This window comes from Hetaerina americana, unplaced genomic scaffold (genome assembly GCF_022747635.1).
Source record: "Hetaerina americana unplaced genomic scaffold, ioHetAmer1.1.p SCAF_51, whole genome shotgun sequence".
NCBI classification, from domain to species: domain Eukaryota; kingdom Metazoa; phylum Arthropoda; class Insecta; order Odonata; family Calopterygidae; genus Hetaerina; species Hetaerina americana.
This window is the reverse complement of record NW_027287107.1, coordinates 2,244,779-2,260,589: the sequence shown is the minus strand read 5'-3', so window position 1 is coordinate 2,260,589 and position 15,811 is coordinate 2,244,779. Positions and strand designations below refer to the sequence as shown.

At 36.0% G+C, this 15,811-nt stretch overlaps 1 protein-coding gene across 2 annotated transcripts in view; it reads left to right on the top strand.

Moving 5' to 3' along the window:
• The window catches only part of Set (NAP domain-containing protein SET), a 43,119-nt gene extending 28,934 nt beyond the window's left edge, over positions 1-14,185 (top strand). Inside the window, exons 6-7 of one of the 2 annotated variants that reach the window (XM_071593115.1) lie at positions 1,362-1,525; positions 11,596-14,185. In XM_071593115.1, the coding sequence (XP_071449216.1) occupies positions 1,362-1,525; positions 11,596-11,723 (292 nt within the window). In that variant the 3' untranslated portion in view covers positions 11,724-14,185. Of the gene's footprint in view, positions 1-1,361; positions 1,526-11,577 lie in introns of both variants that reach the window. The other variant, XM_071593114.1, reaches the window with a different exon arrangement.
• The last annotated feature ends 1,626 nt before the right edge of the window (positions 14,186-15,811 follow it).

The following is a 15,811-nucleotide window of genomic DNA, read 5'->3' as shown; positions in this document are numbered from 1 at the left end:
TAAATGAAATGTTTCCAGATTCAAAGATTCCAATGGCGAATGTTAAGCTAAATAGTAATAAAGTGTTGAGTGAACTGTGATGGAAATCATGGGCTGGAAATTTAGAAGAGATTGCCAAACATTTCATATGCCGGTGAGGATTAGGGAAATAAGTTTATAGTTGATTTGCTGTTATTTGTGGGGAATAAGTAGAAGGTGATTTGTGACGATGTTCTCATGGTTAGCTTGGCAGTAATTTTGCTTTACTATTACTTAACAAACAGTTTCCCTTGATTATTGTAGTAATATTTGGTTACTTCATTTTTAATGGCCTATTGTGTGTGAACTCTGAGTTAAGTTATGAATTAATGTTTATAATCATAGTTATTGAAAACATTTTACACTGTAACCAACGGAATTGAAATCGGAAATCCTTTTTCTATTGCAAGTCACTTTTCACTCTTATCCCCTTGCAGGTGATGTTTGGGACCAAGCGCTACTACTAAATGACAACGAGAATTTCATAATCTTTGGCCTACATTTTGGTGATTATCTGGCTGGATTCATCCTGTGCAAGACATACATTCTTCATTTATTTTAACACCAATATTCTTTTTTATCACTGACAATCGCTTAATTTTCTCATCATGTCTTTTGAAAGATGCAGGTCCGTTTTAATTCCACTCAAATGTGATTATTTTAGTTGTGTTTTGTGTTAATTTTCTCCATTCCTTCTATAATACCACTTGTTCTTGGTTATATTAATAGTGTTTTGGTGACTTCTACACTTCTTCATGGGTGTTGACCCATGTGATCACAGAGTCTTAAGAGTTGAGTTAGTACTAGGAATAGTTATAGTCATTGAAGTTAACTGTAACCAACAAATTGGTAGTTAGAAATCTCTTTCATTGCCCATCCCTTTGACTTCTATTCCAGTGATAGTTTTAAATGGCATGGTACATTATTGCTGTATTTGTGCGAGAATATTATCATTTTTTGCTTATATTTTGGTGATTATCTTTTAAAGCTTAATTTCTTGTGGTGTAACCTTGGTAACCAGAAGACCTTCCACCATTTTCATCGAATACGTACTGCAGACTTGACATTTTTTCTATTTTCACTATGGCCACTGTTTTTTTTAGTGTACTGAAGACAAACATTTTTTGTTGGATATCGCTGCATTTTTAAATTTAATTGCAGGTAATGGGAAAATGGTGCACTTGATATCAATTTCTATTTCACTGGAGTGGTTGGTATTCGGTGGACCTAAAATTGATTTTTATGGTTTCTGTGATGTACTATTGTGATTATTCTGGTGAATATTGTTTGGTTGGTCAACACTTGAGTGACTGGGTGAGAGCATGGTTTCATTTAATCTGCAGCTCGGAAGAGGAAGAAGCAGATGATTCTGGAGCGGTAGGGGAGGATGAAGTAGATGAAGAGGAGGAAGTTGAAGGGGAAGATGCAGAAGATGAGGAAGTGATTGGGGAGGAGGAAGATGAGGAAGGTGAAGATGGCATGGAAGAAGGGGAAGGTGATGATGATGGTAAGCTCTAAGTCTCTGCTTGTAGACCTTATTATCCTTTGTACGTTTTGTGTATAGTTGTGTCCCGGTAATTTTATTCCGTAGGGAACTACTGAGTAAATTGCATGTTGTAAATGGTATTAGAATCTGTCTCATCTCATTGCTTTCATTTATGTAATATAAGTATCCCTCGTCAACCATTGTACTGGTATGTTTTGCAAAACCCTTAAATGCATGGAAAATCGGGGGTTAGGCTACTATACTATTGTGCAATATTGTCACTTCATTTTTCCTAAATAGTCCTCTTGAAAGTATTTTGAGGTGGAATTGTTCTGTCCCACTTTTCGACATCTCTCACCTGATAGCGCAATGGCAGCTAGAGCTGTTTCAAAATAAATAAAGTGATGCTGTCTGTGTGAAATGTGGAGCTATGCAATAAATCCATTGCAACAACTTGCAGTAAAATTAATTTTGAAATAATTGGCATAAATGTTGCTTACTAAGATTAAAAATTTGTAGGATTTTCTAGGAAAAAAGCACGTATATAATCCTTCAGAACACCTCTAACAATATAACGACTACTCCTGTGGAGCATGGTGGGTTCATGTTTGTTTTTTTTTAATGTTACTAGGTGCTTCATTAAAAGAAATTCATCATTTCAAGTATGTACTAAACAGACCTTTTCATGAATGATAGATCCTGAAATTCTACAACAAGCCTAGGAACTTCATTGAATAGATCATTTTCATGTAATTTAGAACTTGCATGCGTAAAATAAAACGTGTTTTTCTTAAATGATAGATTTATGATTTTCAGGCATCAGAAAGGAAAGGATAATATAGTCATCAAACTTGACTCAGGGAAACAAATATTTCATAAGAAACGTGCATAACTCTACATCATGTGAACCAATTTTTTAACAAACTCTGCCATCCTTCCATGAGTCATAAAACTTAACTTAGCTCTACATTCCTTGGCTTATTTATATTCTTTCTTTGCGCTTTCATGTTTAGCCTACTGAGGATATTTACTGAATATCTTGCCAATATTTTAATTTTTCTGTTTCTCTCAACCTATTATTTTGTACGTAATTTCGCTGGTATGTCAAATATAATTGCTGATTACTCATTTTACAGTTTCAGTTTTCTGAACTTGAACTAATCGAATACTAGCATTTGCCTAATCTTTCTAGAATGGTTTTTAGTATTTTTTCCTTGTTTCTTCTGTTATTTTAGTATCGATATTATAACAGTCGAGGTAAAATTTTGATGGATACAGCCTAACCATTGATGCAGCAGTACTTTCCTTTTCTCTTCTAACAAACAACCTGAAATTCGACAATACAGTAAACTTCACTCCCATTACGCCCAATTCTGGCTTCCTTCATTCAATCTTACACGCTTATCCTGTTCCTGCCTCTCACTCACTTGCCTAAGATTCTCCTCAATATCACATTTTTAACATTACATCACCAATCGAAACTCTCAGCATCCAATTTTCCTGCCTTAATTGGATTTGTCAGTAAACCCATCTCCTTCCCCCACATTTCGCAGTCATCCCTGTTTGGTTTCCTTTCCGAACATGTCATTTTATCCTACTTCTTTTCAGCCAAATTACAAAATCCTCATATTTATGCCTATTGTCATCCTCTGCGACCATGCGTCCACATTGTAAAAAAACTAGACATATTAAAGGTTTGACGAATTGAAAACACAGTGAAATGTGTATGCATGAACAGAAAATAATACCAAAAATTTATTTGGTTAAAAATACGAATCTTAAGGTTTTAGATTCACTTCATATCTTTTTACAAACTGCAAATAAACATCTTACTATTAACCATGTTGTTCATATTGTCAACTTAAAGTAGGAATAAAAGAGGTCCGATAACACTTATGAAGAACACCTAAAGGGACTTGTACTGCATTGGAACTAAAACCATCTATGACCATCCTTTGTACCGTACACTATCTTTTGAAGTCTTTAATCCAGCCCAGAATATTTTTATCGATGCCATAGTCTTCTACTTTTTTGATGAGGTTACTCTGAGGTACTTCTTCAAAAATCTTAGAATTTCTCGAAAATGCCTTGTGATAATGACAGGCTTCATGTCAAAAGCTTTTTTAAAATACAGAAAAACTGCATTCACTGAAACATTTCTCCTCCCAAAATAAAAAAATCTTGAACAAAAGCGGAAGCTGTCTCTCACAGGATTTCAGAAACCATACTGGTTTTCCATCAATAACACTTTGACTGTATATGTCTCATTATCTAACAAATATATGTTCCATGAACTTGCATGACATGGAGGTGAGGGAAATAGGTCTGTAATTGCTTGGTTACTTTATATCTCCATTTTTAAATACACGTAGGTGTTGCATTGGCAGTCTTCTATTCACTGGGAACCTTGTCATTAACCCTTTGCACTCGGGTGCTTTTTTCTCGATTGCCTTAGTCTACTCGGGATTCAATTTTTTAAATGCCCCAAATTAGCTAAGCGTGGCTCTAGAATGAAAAACTGGAGTTTCTTTTCATACAAACTTATTTATTTGGATTTTTTGACATAATTATTGATAACTTTATTGATAAACCATAATTTAAACTATAATTTTTCATGGTATGATATTTTTTGACGCATTCACCAACATGAAGACCTGGTTTACATTTACACGTCTCACAGATATATATTGTCTCTCTTCTTCCTCCTTTGATTTTTCGGTCAGAGCAAACCGCACAATCTTTGTTTTTCATTAGGGTCAGGTGTGAATATATGGAGTTTTCCATCTGACTTCCAAGTAATGAAAAGCAAACAATACAAATGAAAAAGAACTTACAACACAGTAAATGGATTACAAAAAACATCTGCGTAGGTGGTGGCATCCTTTGGGAGACGGCATTTATGTCGACGACGACATCATGGGTCGATACTATTCATTTATAAAACAAGCCATGCTATTAATTAAGCTTAACTTTCCTTTTCCTTTCATGCAGATGATTACAAGAAAAGTTATTGGAAAAATAGACAAAAATCCCAATTCCCCTCGTGGTGAAACTCCAGTGTCGAGTGTGGCTCTACATACGAGCTGCTGCCGTTGCTAACAGTGTCGAGTCACACTTGACATCAGAGTGCAAAAGGTTAACTCATACCAGGGTCTTCTTAAATATAATGTCTAGATAGGGCATAATTTCAGACACAAGTTCCTTAAATATACAAGCTGATATTTGATGGGACCCAGAGAATTTGTTTGGATTAATATTTTTCAGAAAACATTCAATTCCTTCGTGTGAAATTTTAACTTTAGGCAACGGTTGGCAAAAACAAATTTGCAAGCAATTGGAGTCATTCAGTAGACATAGATGAAAATGCTTAGAAGGTAGGAATATACCTAAACAGCTGGAAAGTTAGCCATTTTCATCTTTATCCCTTTTGAGTGAAAAGACCGTAGATTGATTTCCCTGAGCCTTCCTGCCATAAATGTAGGGCCAAAGTGTTTTGGGTTCTCATTTAAAGTTCCAGCTGTCTATTTTCCTTTTGAATTCACTGAATGCTTTCTGTAAATCCTTGGCGTTTGTTCTAGATATACAAGTGATCATATTCCATTTCTTACCAGAGATATTATTCCTTAAATTTTTCATCTTGATGTGTCATAGCCTTTGATGTCTTAACAGTTTTCTAACTTTCATGCTGTACCATCTAGGATCTGTGTTATCTTTTAGAAATTTGTTTGGAATGAACCTGTTGATTGCTGTGTGCATGACGTCAAGGAAGTGATTCAGTATGTCCCTAACATGTGTGTTTAATATCAAACTTATAAGTTGCAAATAAACTCTGTAACACACACCGTCATTATAGTCCCTTGTTTGTACGAGTACATTTTTCTTTTGAGCTTCTTCTTTCGGACCCCATCATGGGAAAAATTCTTCATATATTTAAGAATATTTCAGGTATGTTTATTGCAATCAAATCAAGAATATTATTGCCCCTATGTGGTGGAGTATCAAGTTGATGTATGGAGTTTTACATAAAAGCTTTTAATAGCAGCTCGCAGGTATCTTTGTTTTACTGCCCCTCATTTTAAATTTTGTGCTCCAATTAATAGATAGGACATGGAAATCTCGGCCACTGATTTATGTCTTGTTGTTGTTTTTGGATGAGAAACTTTTGATATGCTGGTATAATTCTAGTATTGAATTATTTTTTTTGCCTGGTGGCCTGTTAAATGTGAACACGTGTATGTATATTCTTATGGATTCAGGACTTCGAATTGAACACTAAATAAATGAAACAGTTTCTGGCGTCACTTGGTGGAAATTCTTCATATTGAAATTAAATTTAAAATACTTCGCCTTTCCACATAAACCACAATTATTACGACCTAGGTTTCGTTATGGTATAACATCATCCTGGACCTGATGGTGTTATACCATAACGAAACCTAGGTCGTAATAAAAGTGGTTTATGTGGAAAGGCGAAGTATTTTAAATTTAATTTCAATTTGAACACTAAATGCTTCCCAAACCGTTATCTGAAATTACGTCAGCCCTGTTAACGGCACGGTTTTAACTGCAATATAGGCATTTCAATTCTATTAACTGCATCATTTCTGTGTACGGAAAAGTGTTGGAACGCACCCTGTAAATGTGTCTGCCCTGTGCTTTCAATAATGCGATAACATTCAGCGGTTAACTACTAACTCAGATGTTTCCTTGACATTACGATTGGCCGAATATTTAAAGGGGATCTTTTTCTTATTAGTAGTTTGGCTAATTATAATATCATCGATGACACGGTTAAGGAATTGTCCAAAAAATGTATAATAAGCACTTATGTCGAACTTAAGGTGAGGCACAATATGCCGTTCAGTACACGTAAGAGCATCAAAGAAATATTCTGCATCCGTGGAATATCTTCTAACCAGAGTTTTACGGATAGCATCAACTTTCGTCGTGACCGGTCGTTCGAAACTCTTTCAGAAGTGAGCACATCACGAATCCTCAAGCTCAGCGCGTTCTGGAGGTGTAAAATAAAATAAAGAAAAATATAGTTTGACTTACCTGATAACTGTGCATATGTTGATACTAAATCCAAGAAACTGCGGGAGATGCCGCGGCAGTAACTTTTGACGGAGTCATCCGCTAATGTGCATTGCAATGCAACAATTTCAGAATGTGAAAATCATTTTCAATGAAACCGGGATCCTGGTTCGAGGCGAATGATTTTACACTGAATTTCTGCATTTAAATGTTGATGCTAAATTGTACATTTTTCTCGGGCCCCTTGCACTCTCCCACACGCGAAATATTTGAATAATCACTTGGCTTGCTCGAATGTAATTCGCCGTCAATGAAACTGTATTTTCTCCATGAAATTCAATTCGATAATCTTCTGATATTTTTTATAGTCTAAGTCGTAAAATTTGGTGACGTTGAACTTAAGATTCTTGTCGTTATGGTCACCTCACAGTAAGTAGCTTTGCAGCACTCACGTTCTCTTCCATCACCTTGCCAACAGTTGGACACCAATGACCGTTAGCGGAGGATCCCCGGCGTCATGAGACAAAGTTGCGTTTGGTAAGCCAGCCCTTGAGTGCGAGCCGTTCGAGGCGGTTATAAAGTCACGAACTATATTCTCGTGTTCGCACCCGTGGGGAGTATGTAATGAAAACACGATGATGTGCTTAACTAGTAACAAAGAAATGTAAATGCGGTGAAATGCTTTAGCAAAAAAACCAAAAATTATGACAAAATATCTTGTTAAATCGTGAATAAAACCCTGAACAATTTGTGAATTAGTCTTTTAGATGAAAACCAAAAATCGGATTATGGGCACCTCGTATTATTTTATTAGCGTGAGAAAAAACGATGACGGTGAGAAATTATGGCACCAAAATGACGTTTCATCCTATCGTTTATTGGATACATTTTGACGGGATGTAATCGGATCGCGGCGACTTTCGTCTCGGAAAATCCCCCTATTTTGATTGGCAATATTTTATTTCTGCAGTAAGTATGCTGGCATAGGAATATTTATTTTCAGTAATTATTATTTGTCAGATGTAGTGGACTGGGTTGAACACTGGTCTACCGACCGGTGGTACATGGTTTGTATAAAAAGTTACGGGAAAATTTCCGGAAAAAATGGACTTCACTGGTGCGTTCCAAAAGAAATGCTTTTATTTTTTAAAAGAATTTTTTGAACAGATTTGCACTCAAGTTCTTCAAAGTACTGCCCTTGGGCTATGCATTTTTTCATAGACTCTTCCATGACCGATATGCGCCCTGAAAGGCATCTTCGGGGACCTCTCACAAGGTCTTTTTTACGGCTGATTGGATTGCTTCTATGGAAAAAAATGGGTTCCTTTCAGGGCTCCTCAAATCCAAGGGAACAAAACCAAGTCTGTTGGAGTGACGTCAGAACTAAAGGGGGGTTGGGGAAGTGTTGGCCCCTGGTGCTTGGCCAGGAACTCGCGGACTTGTAGTGTGTTGTCTTGATGAAGTTTCCAAGTGGCGGAGATGTCTTTTCTTGTCCTGATGACCCTATTTCAGAGTTTTTCGAGCACATCCACGTAGTAGGCAGCCTTAACTGTCTGTTATTGAGGAGCCAACTCCCTATGGAACACTCCTTTACTGTCGTAAAAGAAGATGAGCATTGTTTTCACTTTTAATTTGCTCATTCTTGCCTTTTTGGGCTTGGGGGACTGGTTGGTGTGCCACTCAGACCTTTGGCGTTTTGTTTCTGGGTTGTATTAAAAGACCCCAAGTTTCATCTCCAGTGATAAATAGTCACCGTTGTCCAAATAGTCAGGTTCATTTTCAATACGTTGCAAAAGTTCACTTGAAATTTCTGCTCGGTGTTTTGTGACTGGGTTGGAGCACTAGAGGTTTATAATAACTGACATACTGCTGCTTTCACTGCTTGGAGAACACTGAGACAAGTTTTACGGCAAACCTAAGCATCCCCTTCACCTACTCCAAGTGGTTCGATCCCACTCTAAATGATAGGAGTGGCGTGGGAAATTCAATTGCATTACTTTCGGAACGCACCCTGTATTTTGGTTATTGCTGCAATCCTTCAAAAATTTTTAAGTACATATATCCCTTGAGCGTCCACACACCAGCACCAGCAGCTTAACCATGACTTGAAAGTGGATGCTGGAAGGTCCTTCGGGGTATGTGCTAGCTTCTTTGATGGTACTTAAGGTCTGGTGGTGGTGTCCGTCGAGGGAGGATTTCACTTTTAGGAATAGGAAATAGTCTGCTGGTCCCAATTCGGGACTGTGAGGGGGTTGGGGAATAGTTGCCATGCAGTGCAGAAGGTTACAAGCAGACACTTGACCCTGCTTTTGGACCTTCATCAAGACCTCCGGAATGAGTTACTTGCATATCTTTTGCATCACCAAATTTCCACTGATGATGATGTGCACTGTCATCTTATCTATGCCAATACATGATATGCATTCATATAGCCAGTGGATAATAAAAGCACCCTTAAATTGATCTACTCATATATAGGTGGTTATTCAGCAGTTAAGTCAGCATCCCATTGAATAATTTTTGTTAACTTCATGCAAGAAAATTGTTTTAATGGTTGATTATTTTTTTTATGTGTACATAGGTTACACTAAACAAATCAAAGGCAACAAAATTGAATGCAGAATTTTAAAGACTTACACCGATGATAATGTTTGATAGATGAGGTAGAGGAAAGAAAAAATAATTAAATACATTGGTAGGAATTGAGGGAATTAAAAATTGTCCGGCATTAAAAAGTGCTTATAGTAGTGAATGGTGAGAAGGTATTGTCATTTTTGGTGGAGTTAGGTGAGGAAGTGCTTCCGTGCATCAAGAATCTATCTTTACCAGTAAACTATTGTTATACTAATTTTTCATAATTATTTTAGCAGCATAGAGATGTTAATATTGAACTCATCCCTTGAATTTTTGTCATCTACATGCTTTGCTGTGACAAGATTGTGGTTTGATTCCGGTATGTGGTAATCCTATAGTATTTCTATTCGGTTTTACTTGTATTTCACCATTTGCATCGTTGATCATCCATGGAATATTTTTCTGTTCCAAAAATTCCAAGCAAATAAAAGCAGTGAGTAAATTTCTAACAAAACTGAGGTACATGAATAAATACTAAGATTTGAAGTCTACTAACCTTTCTTTCATCTATTCAGCAATACTGCACTCTGTTTTGGTTCTATCGCGCAGTCTATTTTATTAGTTTGTGCATTTGCTGTAGCGACTTGAGCCTGATGGAATGTTTTTGTTTTCTTCTATGCAAAAAACCACCAGATATTGCAGTCTAAAGCTTGGTGACTCACTTGAAGGACCATTTACCACGAAGGCAATACTTCTAATGTTTTAGGACGGTGATGGTTCAATCTCTGATTGGCTTCCTACATCAGACAAGGCATAAATGTGTGGGCACATTTTAGGCATTCTCCTCTCCCCCTCCTCATCAACCACAGCTGTACTGATCGCCTTGGTCCCTTTCTCAAGATGCTTTTACCACCGAGGCAAAGTTTCATTCTATTTTTATTTCATCCCATTTAACACAGTAAGTGAAGTGTTGCCTAGTCCTTTTTCATGGTGGTACAAGCAGCCTCATAGGTTCCTCATAGCCTAAACTGCTTCCTGTATAATTGCTGAAAAGTTGCCATTTCGGTATGAATTCCATGACAGCATAGTTGGTGGACAGAAGTGGGTGAAGAGAATGTTATGTGAAATGAGTAATTGTAAAACAAAGGATAACATGCAACAATTTCAGAGTGTAAAAATCATTCACCTTGACTGGGATTTATTGTCACAATTGTTGCATTGAAATGCACATCAGCGGATGACTCCGTTAAATGTTACTGTTGTGGCATCTCCCGCAGTTTCTTTGGAAAAGGATAACATGTTTGATGTGGCATATAGACACAATTTGTTAGAATAGTTTAAAGCAGGACTTCTGAATCTATAACACTTAACTATTTTAAACTGAATTTTACATCGTTATTGGTCTAAATGTTTAAAAGTATTCCCCATTTTTACAGACCAAGGTGGAAGACAGTATAAATGCACTTGATGTTGTAACTAATGCCATTTCTGGTATGTTGACTGATGGCATGCTTCTTTCTTGTCAAAGTAGCATGGAAGTTTTGAGCATTAACTATATTCAGCTCTAATATGGGGGAATTTTTTGAGCTTGTAGCAGCTGTATTTTATAATCAGTTAATCTATGAGGGAGATATGTGGGAAATTTTAAATAGCTGACCTTTGTGTTCTTATGAATGAAAGCTGATCAAAATCGAGGGAAGTTGTCAGCTGTAATGTCATGGGAGATGGGAGAAGTGCATGTACAAATGTAAGCAGTTATTAGTGGGCTCACATGCAAATTTAAATTTGTCCCTGTCAAGGTACTTTGATGCCTATAAGGTGACTCCTCTTTAAAGTAACTTTGCAGCATTTCCCACAGCCCTCTGAATTTTTGTTAATGTGCCTCACGATATTTAACCTTTGGCTAGAGTCTTGTTTTCCTGTCATTGTTGTAGAAGGAAGCTAAAAATATTTGTTTTGCAAAGAAATTACAAATGTTTATCATGCAACATCAGATTAGTTTATTTAATATGCTTAGTGGAGATGTGCATGTGCACTTTCATCATGCTAACTTATCCATGAAACAGTTTTAGATGAAGGTTCCTTAAACTTCTTAAATACAAGCTGTATTGAAATAGTGCTTGATAATGAATTATGTTGCATTGAATTTTTTGCTTCCATTTTGCAATTCAGCTTTAATTTTGGAGTGGTTAGCATTTGGTGCCTTGGCATTTATTAATTATCTTTGAGCCTTAATTCAAATGTATGTAGAAAATGTAAAAGCTAAATTAAAATGGTTTTTGAGAGCAATGCTTGGAAGACAACATACTTCCAATGTATTTTCTTGTCTGTTTACAGAGACTTATAATTTATGATTGTACTTATAGGTAGTGTATGCTCAGTGTCTGTTTTTTTTTTTACTTATAGTCTTAAAAGAATCATAACCTAATGATCGAACCGTTGGTGTGTGGCTTTTATATCTACAGTTATTTGTCTGTTTCAAGCTGAGGAAGGAGAAGAGGGAGATGCAGAAGGTGATGGTGAGGTTGAAGCAGATGGTGAAGGTGAGGGTGAAGCAGAAGGGGAAGGCGATGGTGAGGGGGATGGTGATGAAGAAGGTGGTGATGAATGAAATACTGTTGTGTGATGCTAATTATGAGGACCCAGGTGTCAGTGGTATAATGTGCTTGCCACATAGAACTGTTCCACTGAATATCTCTCTCTCCCTCTCCTCTGCAGTACTACTTGCCGATGACTGTTCTTAGATTGTGCTGTGGGAGAGAAATGACATTTTAATTAGGAAATGGAACATCAACCAGGGGGATGGGGAGTAAAAGATTCAGTTAGTTCCTTGAACTTAGGGTCTTTTTTTAATGTGGATGATTTATTTGTAAATTTTTAATTTAGAGCAAAATCCTGCAGTGCAGGAAATTAGCCCACTCCACTCCATTGCCACTATGTATCAATTGATGAATTTATGAACTTATAAAACCAAATATGCTTCATAAAAAGAAACTCCACAAGTAAAGTGATATACTTCTCAAAAAAGAAACTATTATTCGAATAAAATTCTTGTCAAATAAGAAATTGAAATCATACAAGATTTACTTGTCAAATGAGAAATTAAAATAAAATAAATTTGTTTGTAAAAAAAGGAATGTAATCAAATTTTACTTGTTGAAAGAGAAATTAAATCAAATTTTACGTGTTGAATGAGAAATTAAATCAAATTTTACTTGTCAAAGGAGAAATTAAATCAAATTTTACTTGATGAGAAAATGCTCCAAATAGAAAGTGCTCCATACCTAATGAATTTTCAGGGCATGACTTTATGCTAAAATCATGTTGCCCACTTGAAAATTTTTGTTTTTATTTTACCAATGAAATTAGGGATAATGAAATGAAAGTCAAATTAAGAGTTAAGGAGTTGCCTGAGACAAAGGTACCAATGTTAGACATTTAGAATGAGTGTATGCGTGACTGTTGTTCTCAATTGGACACATAAATTGACTGGAAGTCCAACAAGTGGTATGTAATAGTAACTTGAAATTGAGGATGCATTTAAATGAAGGGCTGATTTTTTTCAAGTTTGGAGAAAATAAGCAGCTTCCTGAAAACATTTGGGATGATGTGTGTTTCTGTACTTGTACGTTAAATTCAGTTTTCGACTTTCCAGTGGGGGTTTGTAAAGTGCATCTTTATTTTATGTTTTGACCCATACAAATAAAATGTTTTTCAGTATGTATGGTCCTACTGAAATTGTGAGTGACATTTTGGAAGCCCTTGTTTACCATCCCAGGTCCATGTTGTTCAAATTTATCTTTGCATAAGCCTACCCAGGAGCCTCCATAAGTTACATATGGTTTTAAGTCACTGATCCTATTGTTTCACTGTAATTCATGTTTCATGTTCTGAGTAAGTTTCAATTGAATGGTTGTGCATCTATCATTTTCATCGATATTTTCTGAAATAAATTATTTGAAAGGAATATGACTTTTTTATTTATTTGCAAGGATGGGACATTCATTTGTTGACTCTTGTTGGTAATGGTTTTCATTATAAAGTGTGTTCCTAATACCAGTAAAATATGTACCCTTACCTACCTGGTTTCCTGCTATTCTTCATTATCTCCTTGGTGTAGGATTTCCTTAGAACTGCACCAAATCTCTCATATTTTGTGGACCTGTCTCTTGATCACCATATATAACTCTGTACTAGTCACGCATTGTTGTGCCTGATCAAAATCATTTGTATTAATTCTTCTGGGCAACTAACACTCTTGCATGTTATGTGTTACTGTACTGTATATTCAATTTGGTTTTACTGTATAGTGGGATGATAAAATCAGATGAATGTTCACCCATCAACTGACCCTGGTTTCGGCAGAGTATGATTTTAAAGGTTATATATAATGAGAGGGCATGGTAGTCCAGTGGGTAGAGCTGTGGCTACTGACTGGAGGGCCTGGGTTCAATTCCCATATGCTTTTGGGCACCCCCAGCTTCAATCAAGCTCTGTGATTTTCAGTTAGCAGAGCTTCCTGGGAAAGTACAGGGAAAGGAACTCACCCCCCTACTCTGACGTGTGACAATTACAAATAGCATTGGGCTTAGTATTGGGTGAGCTCTACCTCACCTGTCAAACTGACCTTTGGGTTGATCAATGTGGTGGTTTTATGTAGTGATACTGTGTTGTAATTTTAAATGGTGTGAAAATTGACCTTTCATTATTGTATTGTAATGGAAATTGAAAATTTTCACAATTGTTGCCTGAGACTCGTCCTATTTTCTGGCGAGGGTCTGTACGGCACAGCTTTATTTTATGAGGTGACCTTAACCCAGTTAAACATGTGTTTTTCCTAGGTATGGTACAGTTAAACTCTTGAGTGACACTGTCTTTGGAAAATCTTTGTTTTCCACCCTGGGTCCATTTTGTTCAAATATATAATAAATATTCTGCATCCACCTGTGACATATGGTTTTAAGCCACCGGTCATATTATTTTCACTGTAAATCGTGTTTCTGAGTGAAGTCAATTGATTGGTTGTGCATCTTATCATTTTTTTATCAATATTTTCTGAAATAAATTATTTGAAAGGAATATGCCATTTTTATTGATTTCAAAGAATTGGTCCCTTACTTTTGCCATTGGTCAATTTATTGCCCATGATCTTTCCTAATTGTAAAACTTCCTGAAATTAATCTTTTAAGTACCCATTACCCTGCATACTGCGTATTTCTCATTACCTCCCTTTAACTATACAAGGCATTCTATAGACCTGCCTTCAGCTCATTGTTTGTCATAATAGTCGCACACCAAGATTTTCCCTCAGCCTCATCAAATATAAATATCCCTAATAAAATCTTTTAAGTTAGAAAGTCTATTGGCCTAAAACATTTGAAGCAGTATACCTTGCACTAAGAGTGATTGCAAATGACATTTTTCTTAAGTCAATTTATAATGTGTCACTATTTGTTGTCAAGAAAATGTTGCACCCTGTGATATGTCATGAGGGAAAGAACAACAATTAAGTAGGAAATATATTTTTGTTTGCTTTGTCAATGGAAGGTGAAGTAGTAGCTTTCCTCAGTATTTAAATGTTCATGTTAGAAGATTGTGCCTGAGGTTAGATCATACTCAAAACATCATCTTTGAGCATAACTTACACAATATATGAACATTTGATTGTTTGTGACCAAGAACTTTTTCTATAAACTAATTTATTAAAAATACTTCTTCATATGTATCGAATGCAGTATATTTGATTGTGATTTTTCTCTTTCAATATGGTTTTGTGATCTGTTTTCAGCCTTTACTTGGTGGAAATCAATTATCACTGAATTTAAAAAAACTTTTTCCACCAATTTTATTGGGTATGACTAGTTTCAACGCATCGCAGTCATCCTAAGGTCAAACTGGCCTGAGGATGATGCTGATGCGTTGAAGCGTGCCTATAAAATTTGTGGTAAGAAACATTGAGTTTGTTTACTTCAATAATTAGTTTATATTTTTTGTTAGGCTCAAATTAGTTATTACGAGCTCTAATGTGCGGCTGACACTTGTGCATCTGTCATCATTCTTTAATAGAAGTAAAATTAGATTTGAATGGAGTTTTTATATTCACGCTGTCACTAAAGACAGAAATGAAATCTGACAATGTTTAGGAATCTAATTGTTTCATTAAACCTGTCTTCTATGAAGGGTGTTCAGTTCTATCCTCTTCTTCCTCAGAAAATGGCTGAGTGGAATTATGCGATTTGGAAATGGGATGATTCAGTGCAAAATGAATGTGTGGAAAGTAGGGATAAAGAATTGAAAAAATGGAATAATGTTTGGATTGATTAGTTCTACTGTCACCTTACGAAAATTTGGAATGCTTCATGTTTCATTTGCTTCCCAAATTTTCCTGAGGTTAAACTGGCAAGTAAATCTTTGTTGTGCTATATGGTGCTGCCGAGGTAATATTCATTGAGAATAAAATTTGTAAAAGTAAGTGTTGATAGGTGATTCAGTATGTGCCTGGAAGTTATTTTGATGGCATTTCAGGATGTATTAGGTCAACACTCTGTTCTAGACTTAAGATGTCATATCTAGCTTCACTTTTGTTTGCATTATTTCGAAATTGTTTTATGAGAGAGTGTAATTGCAGGTCTTAAAGTTGCAGTGATATATTTTGTAGATTTTGTCCATCATATTGTCTCTTGTAGAAAGGACGTACTT